This window comes from Anguilla rostrata, chromosome 16 (genome assembly GCF_018555375.3).
Source record: "Anguilla rostrata isolate EN2019 chromosome 16, ASM1855537v3, whole genome shotgun sequence".
Classification (NCBI taxonomy): domain Eukaryota; kingdom Metazoa; phylum Chordata; class Actinopteri; order Anguilliformes; family Anguillidae; genus Anguilla; species Anguilla rostrata.
This window is the reverse complement of record NC_057948.1, coordinates 13344912-13354403: the sequence shown is the minus strand read 5'-3', so window position 1 is coordinate 13354403 and position 9492 is coordinate 13344912. Positions and strand designations below refer to the sequence as shown.

The 9492-nt window shown below is 41.5% G+C and overlaps 1 protein-coding gene across 1 annotated transcript; it reads left to right on the top strand.

Moving 5' to 3' along the window:
* The first annotated feature begins 5008 nt into the window (after positions 1 to 5008).
* LOC135242050 (pro-adrenomedullin-like) lies at positions 5009 to 7598 on the top strand. The gene is made up of 4 exons (XM_064312938.1): positions 5009 to 5144; positions 5718 to 5833; positions 5984 to 6109; positions 6309 to 7598. The coding sequence occupies exons 2-4, from the start codon at positions 5730 to 5732 to the stop codon at positions 6598 to 6600; spliced, it is 522 nt and encodes a 173-aa protein (XP_064169008.1). The 5' UTR covers positions 5009 to 5144; positions 5718 to 5729; the 3' UTR covers positions 6601 to 7598.
* Positions 7599 to 9492: the final 1894 nt, after the last annotated feature.

Genomic DNA, 9492 nt, shown 5'->3' with positions numbered 1-9492 from the left:
ACTGGGCACAGACAAGCGGGGATGTAAGAGGGAAAGTCGCGAAGCAATGTTCCCCTATGTTTAGTACGCTGTACTCAACTCGGTAATAACCTGAAATAAAAAAAAGTATCAGGAGCGTACAAATTTGGAATACGGTTTGGGGGAAACTCCTAGTTTTTCATTTTGCACAGGCTTGTAAAAACGTTTCCTGCTGGAACCAAACGATGTAATTACAGTTGGATAATTACTTCCTTTTTTGGAATAACAGTAATACCATAGCATCTTTTTAAAAGAAATTTGACTAAATTTTAAGGCTGCCGTAGAGACTGTGATATGGCTGACTTCATATCCAAAACAAGATTATATGTATCTTTTTTGGATTATGAAAGGAGCAGATTTTGCCTTTGAGCAGCCATAATACAGCTAGTAGTAAAATAACAGACATCTTACAGCACAGAGCCTAACGGTGAAGCCAAGACTACCCTCCAAGATGAATCATACATGTACATAAATATATAATATCTCATAGATGTACTGTATTTGCATTCTTCTTATGTAAATTATTTTCTAACATGTACATGACTAATTGGATTTGAGCTGTATTGTCTAGTCATGTGATATTACAGCCATGGAGTTTTGCCTCTTAGCCTACGGTAGTGGACAGGAGAGTAGTCTTCTTAGCACACTAGGGAAGGGACATGTGTGCACATCACAACCAATGGTTTTTGCTAGAGGCATATTTTTATTAAAAGTATGCATCTAACAAAAAGGTAATCCAGTGATTCTACCAATGGCTTGATGCATTGATTCGTTTTGGCCAGAGGTTTCCAACCTTTTCTGAACCAGTGACCCCTGCCCAGACTCAAAGGCATCCCTCATCATAAGTTTAAATGATTATAAAAAAAATAATAGAAAATGGAAAAGAAACTGGGTGCTTTTGTAAAAAAAAAACATAGTAAGATAGGTGGTCTTGGAACTGGGGGAACAAAGCTATAGTAAAACAAAACTGAGATGGTGTTCCAGGCACTCCAAAATGAAAAAAGGAAGGAAAAAATTAATTAGAAAGCCTTTATTGTGTTGTAATGGCTATAACATTAAAAGGAAAATAAACATGTATTGACCCAATGAAGACCAGCTGTGCTTGAAATATGTTGGCTTTTCATATGTCCTAGGTTTTTAAAATGTTATAACCATTGCAACAAAGGCTTTCAATTAATTATTTTTCTTCCTTTTTTATTTTGAAGTGCCTGGAATGCCATCTGTTTTGTTAAAAAATATAACATTTTGAAAATATCTCCCAAAATCTATATATAGTCATTGCATATCAAGCCTGACCATGAGACCCCCTGCAGTGTCTTCAAGGACATCCTGTTGAAAACCCAGGATATAGGCAATCAGTCAATGAGCAAGCAACTTCAGAGTCAACATGTCATGGTTTGATTGATTTTGCAGACTGAATCTGAATGGGACTTAGTTACTGTGTCTGTAGCTGATGACAGAGGTACAGCAAGGTATTCTTAACATACAAATCATCATCAGAGAGAACCATACCCATAGTTCTGAGCTGCAAATAAGTAATATCCATAAAAAACTACTCCCTAGATGTTTAAACAGACATTGCAGAACAACACTTTTATTGTTTCAGCACGCAGTGAACTAGTGTTCTATTGCTGAATTTACCAAGACATCCGCACCTGATTAAGTAGTGTTCTACAAACAAGGTTATACTTAAAAATATCACAACTCAAATATACATTTTGTTGAAAGATACTAAATTCTAAATGTGAGTATGCACTGACAGCTATAGAAACTCCTTTGATTTTGCCTGATTTTCACAGAGATACTAGTTAAGTTGAAAATTCAGTTAAAAATGGGTTGATCATAAACAGAAGGGAGCCCTTGAATTGTAACTGACTGTTGTGCTAATGGAAACAGTGACATCTTTGACTCTATTTTTTGTACGCAGGACTGAATCTGGTCACGATGCCATACGAAGCAGCACAGAAGCAGGCACTGGGCATCTTGCATTTAATAATACCTTTATTATTATTAAAGTTAGTTTGTAATTAAACCCCAGGTAATGTCATTACAGTTAAGCACACAAGAAAATAGGAAATATAGCAGAAGGTATGTTTCAGTAGCGTAGTTTTTGATTATTGTCAGATAGTTGGTCCTGCTTCGGTCAAAATCTGCGCTCATAAATTAGAGTGGGGGAAGCTAGGTGTGCAGCCTCACACAACCTCAGCTGCCTTCCCTGATCTGCTCATGTGGAAGTGAAATGTGTTGGCTGTGCAGCGCTGGTGCTGAACCATGAACTCCATCCCCAGCTGAACGGCCAGAGCAGATATCATACCAGACTGGAGCCCTGGCGTTTTACTGCTCTCCTTTTCGGCCAGAAAAAACAATAAAACTCTTAAGATATACCCCCCAGGGTCAATTCCGTGTTCTTGCTTCATTGTCCTGAACAAAAATCTAACATATGTTTAAAAGGAATGCCTGGAATACTTCCCGAAGGAACAAATATGCCAACACTATTTCACGAATCTGGTGCTGAGGCTGCAGATCATCCAGTGCCATGGCCATGAAAGTGCTATGACCAAGCTGATCTAAATGTTTCTAAGCCAAAGCTGTTTTCAGGAAAATGCTCTTGCCTCTGCTGTGAGGACATTTCAGGTCATTTAAACACCTCTGCAGCAGTGAAACTACACACAAACACTGTATATACATATGCATGTCAGTGCCTACACGGTGTAGGCAGAGTGTGAGGACCTTATGCCCCAAAACTGTAGAACACCCAGCCCTCTGAGGACCTCTGAGAAGCAGGCTCTGTGGGGACTTTTAAAGGCAAGCTTAGAACATACCTATTTACATTGCTTTTAAATGATCTTTTTCTTATTTTATCATTGTTTTCTATTGTATATTTTTAAACTTTTTCCTGTTTTTACTTGTACTTATTTAGTTTTTCTCTGTTATTTTATGCATTTATATTTTATGTATTTTCACATGCTGTTTTAATTTATACATTTTAATATCTTTATTTATTTTAATTTTTCTTTCCAATGCACTGTATAAAGCACTTTGAGCTGCATCTCTGTATGAGATGTGCTATACAAATAAAGTTTATTATTATTATTATTATTATTATTATTATTATTATTGTTATTCTCTCCCTCACAGCTGTGAAACACATCCCTACCTGGACACACAGCCAAAGCAGTGTCACGTCCGTAACTATGGTGCTGTCGGAACAGTTCCTGTCGCTATCATTGCATGCTCTGCCAATAAACATTTTCCATATAAGGAGCAAATGCTCACACAAATGCTCACATGAGGATATGGTTATTGTGCAATCTAAACAACAGTACCAAATATGGAGAAAATCCCTTAATGCAGTGGGACTGCCATTACACTGGAGGCAATTATCATTGCAGTACTGTCATGAGATGAGGGCTGGATTATGAAGGGGCGTTTTCCTCTGTATGAGAGTGCAGCAGACTAACCACTAATGAGAGCAAAGTGGCAGCACGTCCACAGTTAATCTGATGTAACCTCTCTTCGATTTGTTTTAATAGGACCCAGCATTTCAGATTCATCATGCATGTATAGGGCACAACACAAATGTAGAGCACAATGACATTAGGTTGGTATGCAGTGAATTTAACACACGCTCGGATTCCACCCTTTAAAAATAAGCTGTGCTTTGCTCATTATACTCACAAGCCAACAAAGTGAAAAGCAGATATCTTCTTCCTTGGCACGTACGGGCTATTTTATCAGTTGTTTAAAATACACCCAGAGCACTCAACAGAGCACTTTACGTGTTGTTGCCATAACCACAAAAAAGAATGCTTATTTGCATTTCTAGGTACTTCACCGTGAAGGTCACCAATTTTCCAGTTTTGTTAAAACACCTCAGTTGCTTTAGAAAATAATTAAGAATAAGTATTAAGTATAGATTTTCAAATACTCTGTGCAGTTGGAGAGGCTTGTTGATGGTAACATTTCTTGTCAATTGCGTGTGTATATTTTGCAACACAATCTAAAGCATTCCACATACAGCGCCCTCTCTGGTCTGTTATTAGTTAAGTGGTATGAAAAAACAATTTCTGAAAATTTCTCCCAGGGGCACTTGTAATAACCATTTGTTCTGAATTTGTTCTTCTCTTGTTTACCCTCCTGTTACTTCACTCATTTATATGCTTTTTATGCTGTGCACAGGTTCACCTGTGTACTAAATCACATTCAAAGGGAGTGTATTTTTTAGTTTAGTTTAAAAAAAATGCTGTCTTAACATAATAACATATCACAGTTAGATGAAGTCATGAAGTCATTTTGGGTAATTGCTCAGGGAGAGACTGCCTCTCTCTCAGAAAGCTCTGGCTGAAAAGGCTTTCTGGCTTTCCTGTACTGGCTATTTCACTTGAGTTTATTCCTGAATGTTCATGAGCGTGGATTTGAAGTTTATTCAGCTATAGGGTTTGAGAGTACATGTATAAGATCCTGTAACAATACCTTGGCATAGATAATGTATTTACTAAAGTATTTCAGTTAATTATAGTGATTACTGTACACACCAAACTGTGAAGGAAAAAAAAAACACAGCTTTGCATTTAATTTTAATTCAAAGATTAAGACAAATACTGGTTGAATCCAGGCCAGTATGTACGGGACAGTGACGGGGCAGGAAGTATTTACAATACAAAATGTTCATAAAAACACACTAAAAAACAAGCTGTAAAACAAAAAATAATCTAAAACCAGGTCATTTTTATATGATGATCAGTTTCAAATGGCCTGAATCCAAAATGATTACAAGAAATCACGTTCTTCTAAGAAAAAAAAACTCCATGTTTCATTCCCCCTAATGTCATTCTCCAAATTCCAGGTTTTATTTTTTTCAGAAGCGGGGATTGCATTGTTTTACTCACAGGCACAACACATCTCCCTGTAATGTACTGGCACAGGATTGGGATGAGAGAGCCTGTCAATCAGGAAGCCCCTCCCACCATGAGTATAAAAGTTCCATCTTCTGGCTCTGAAGCTCAGACCAGCAGAAGTGTGACAGCTGCTCCACAGAACTAAAAGATACAGGACCTCAGAGCCTCTGGGATACTTTCCTCTCAGAACTTTTCTCCTCAGAATCAGTGGATTATTTAGGACATCAGGTATGTACCCTTTAATTTGGTCCAGGCACAGCATATTTATACAATCTGACTGCAAGCTGTTGGATAGATTCTTGCTTGAGGTCAGCGCTGACTAGTAATTGACAGGGTCTGGTATAGCATTTAATGTTATATAAGGTGTGCAGCTCTTATCAAGTTGCCCTCTGCATTTTATTTCAGATGTAAAAAATTCTTAATTTTCCTACCCTGTTAAAATGAGCATCCTCTGTTATTTTGTGTTCTGTTTGCACTCAGAATTAGAAGGTAGTAGGGTTTATCTTGAACGGACTGAAGACTGAAGTGAAATGTTCTTGATGGTTGTAAAAGTAGCGGTAATAGACCATGTCTGAGTACTCTAGCACTGATTAGGGGCCAGCGGTAGGACTGTAGTCTTGTTTACTCAGTCAGGCAAAGTGTACTCTCTGTATGACACTGTAAATAAACCAATGATAAACTCCAATAACTTGGCTTTTGGACTCTGTTGTGAAACCAGGAGAACAGGACAGTGCTGAGTTATTAATCATGGGTCTTTGGAAGAGTAAATGACTGACAGGCGCGTTGGCCTCTCTCCCACAGGTTCCAGACAATATGAGACTTCTTGTCCAGTCAGTGCTGTGCTGGTGCCTACTGGCTACTGTCGCTTCTGGAGTGGAGAGTGCAAAACTGGGCTTGAGCACAGAGATGAAAAGGAGGTAAGTTGATTATTTCCTGACTGACTTAACTTTAATTCAGTCACAATGAATCTGTTCTACACACAAACTGTGTTTCTGCAGTGTGGCATTCCGTGCTGTAAATTCCACTGGTTGATTTGTCGCTGATGAAAATATCCCGCCCAATTTCAGGTTGAACATCTGGCTGCAGAACAGAAGTAGAAGAGATTTAAGCAGCACATCTGCAGCTGACAAGGCAGACTCAACACAGTTCATAAGAGCAGAAGATGTCAGAGACACCTTCATTCCCCATTCCAGGTAAGAAGACCTTTTGTTTAGTTAAATTTTCTGGTCACTAGGCTTCATTGATTGAACTTGCTGTAGTTGCACAGTTTAAGCCTCAAGTACTCCAGACTGAGAGTAGGCAGCTGGGAGACCTCTGGTGTGGAGGGACACCAGCCCAGGAATGCTGCCCATGGATTAACGCTCTCCCTCTCTCTCCCTCTCTTTCCCCCAGCACAGACCTCAGCGTGCGGGTGCGGAGGTCGAAGAACTCTGTGAGCTCAGCACGGAGGCCGGGCTGCTCCCTGGGCACCTGCACGGTGCATGACCTGGCACACAGAATCCACCAGCTCAACAACAAACTGAAGGTTGGCAGCGCCCCCATGGATAAGATCAGCCCGCTGGGGTACGGAAGGAGAAGACGCTCTCTGCCCAGACTCCAGGACGTCCCGCGGCAGGAGGAGGCAGGGCCGCGGCCAGCCTGGAGGACGGTGCGCGGGCTGGACGCACTCCTGCAAAGGACATGAGGCCAGGGGTGCACGCGGGGGGGAGGGCCAGGATCTGGCTGCCACTGAAAGGCTACAGGTGCCCCAGACTCCCGCCAATGCCACAGAGCAGAGCCAGGGTGGCACTACACTCACCCCATCAGCCCCAGGACGGCAGGGGGACAGGATGGAACAGGACAGGGCAGAGAGAGGCGCAGTGGGGTGGCAGGATTGGGTGCCATGGAGAGGCTGGAGGGATTTGTGTGTATTCGGGCAACCCCTCATTCCTGGGACAATGAGACTTTACACACTTTTCTCTCTCCCCCAGCTCCGCAAGGATTACCCACAAATTTACGAGACACGGCCGAGTCTCCTCTCCCATGACCTGGTCACCCCACAGTCAAAGGAGAACACGAGCAAAGGACAATGCCCGATCCAGAAGAAGAACACCAGGAAGATCTCACACTCTTCCTCACCTGCTGGAAGTCTCACCTTCCACACCTGCTCAGAGTAACTCTGACCCACGGGCCAAGAGTGGAGACACGGAAAGAAAGAGAGAAAGAGAACTGCAGAGCTATAAGGCTGTCCATATACCGAGAGCGTGGACACTGTACGGGGGCATAGCTCACAATCTATTAGATAGCCTTGCAAATCCATTAAGGATATCATACTTGAACTTGATTTTTTTTTTAAAGAGAAATGTGCAATCTATATTATATATAAATATTTTTATTTTGAGTGTGTATATAAGTTAAAATGTTAAAATGTAACTATTTAAAATGTTTTATATCTGTTACTATATCTACTTATGGAGATCTATTTTATGAACTATTTTTATATAGGAAAAAGTATATGGGCATTGTAGCTTTTTTTGTTTGTACCGTTTGTATTGTGCCTTGCTAAGTGGTTAAAACTGTGGTAATGGGAAAAAAAATGTTTTTATTGCTTTGTCATAATATATTATATTTGAATAAGTGATCTATTCTATTGGTTCCAGAGTAACACGGTCAAACAATAAAAATTTCCGTACGTAAAACCCACTGTTGTCCAGACCTCCTTTCTTCTTGGCAGAGTGGTGGCACTGAGCAATGAATGGCACGGGTGACTGGCGCTCCATGTGAAGACGAGCAGCACCTGGTTTGGGTTAAAGTGTTCCGGGGGCCTGTAAATATCAGCCCCCGAGGCAGCCAGAGAGCCTGCTGCATTCCAGCTCCGAGGCTCAGAGGCCAGCCGCACAGTATAACCTGGAGTGTTAAGATTTGGGGAGGGGTGGGCACTGTACTCCATGGGGGGGTGGTGGGGTGGGGGACAACAAAGCATTTCTTCCAGGGAGTATGGAATGTGGTGCAGGAAGTGGGGGAATGAGTCGTAGCAGAACAGGAAGTGGGGTTTTCATGAGCTGCGCTTCGGGGTCACACACCAGGCCTCTCGGGATGACAGACGTGCCTCCCTCCCCGTGCACATCTATCTGAGCCATAACTCATCTCTAACGCCCTGTGCTCTGGAGTCTGTCAGCCGCACCTGAGGCAGTGTGACACTAACACTAATGCAGACTCACGGGGTGGTGCTGGCAGGCCGGTGCTGTATGATAGCGCCCTTCACCCACCAGGTCCCAGCCTAGGGCACCTTCGGCTTGAATGTGAAAACCATGGCAACCCGTCCCCCCCAGACACAATAATCTACTCCCTTACTCTGTCACTGCAGATAATGCTGGAATCAATTTTACAGCAATAAGCCAGTTAGATTTTATTACTAGTCAGTACAAAAACCTCTTTATTTCTGAGGCTAATCTGTCATGAAGCGAGTGAATAGTTTCAATAAGGTAGCAACTGTATTTTAGATACATGCTGGAATGCGTTTTTTTCCAGGTATCGACTTCAGAAAAACCACAGGACCAGAGACAAGGTAAGGATATATTTGGGTCATTATCAGGTATAAAGTTAAGGCGGAAAAGTATTTGTAGTACAACTTACTGCTAAGAAACTGAATAAAGTATGCCCGTAGGTCACCTGCCAGTAACATGCTGAAGTACTGCACTGCCACCTGTTGGTGACTTATTATTATTGCCCTTAAAGGGATAGTTAAGTTTCTGGGACGTTTTGATACTATCAGCGGTAATTCTAGAAAAATTATTTTTTTTTTTTTGGCCAAGACAGCTTTTATGTCCAATGAAGGATATTTTAGATAATCAGTTTCTGATGACTTGGTAGCTTTTCCATGGCAGGTATAGGGGTATTTGGGGGTATGTGGGCTTAAGTAAGAAAACTCCAAAACAACATGTACAGTGACAATGTTTCTATAAGCAGTCATCTGCATATGAACAGATTTATTTTATAGTATTTACCTGCCATCGTAAAGCTGGCAGGGCATCAGAAACTGTGAATATGTATAATATCCTTCATTGCACACAAAAGCTGTCGGTGCCAACTTAAAACATATGACAAAACCCCAGAAAGTGAACTGTCACTTTAAAGTAGCATTTGGGATGTTCCCCAGTATTTTCCAGAAACATGAAAGGAAATATATACTTGGCATTGAGTAACAGTGAATAATCGGTTATTTGTGACAGAGCTTATGTAACTAAAATAAATAGGCCGAAGATCCCTTTTAAAAGCAGAATCACAGCAGTCCGTCTGTTTCTGTAGTTTCCCATGGAAAATGCTCAGCATAACCGCAGGATGCACCAAACTTAAAAATAAGGGTTTCCTCGGAGACAGGGGACACAGAGGAATGTTCTCCTGCCTTGATGATCTACCTGCACCCAGATCATGCTCAGGAACTCTGGCTGTTGGGCCGTTTCCTTACCTTACCTTTGCACAAAAAACACACACTTTTTACTTGGCAATGCACAGAGTTCACAGGCCTGGTCTGCACAGGAGATGAAAGCAGATTACGGACCAGGCCAGGGGATGCTTTGTCTCAGTGAAATACGCA

Excerpts from the sequence above, each read along its gene's own strand:
- LOC135242050 (XM_064312938.1), top strand. The coding sequence starts at position 5,730 with ATGAGACTTCTTGTCCAGTCAGTGCTGTGCTGGTGCCTACTGGCTACT. Across the intron at positions 5,834-5,983 it reads AGCACAGAGATGAAAAGGAG|GTTGAACATCTGGCTGCAGA; the intron begins GTAAGTTGATTA and ends GCCCAATTTCAG. Across the intron at positions 6,110-6,308 it reads ACCTTCATTCCCCATTCCAG|CACAGACCTCAGCGTGCGGG; the intron begins GTAAGAAGACCT and ends TCTTTCCCCCAG.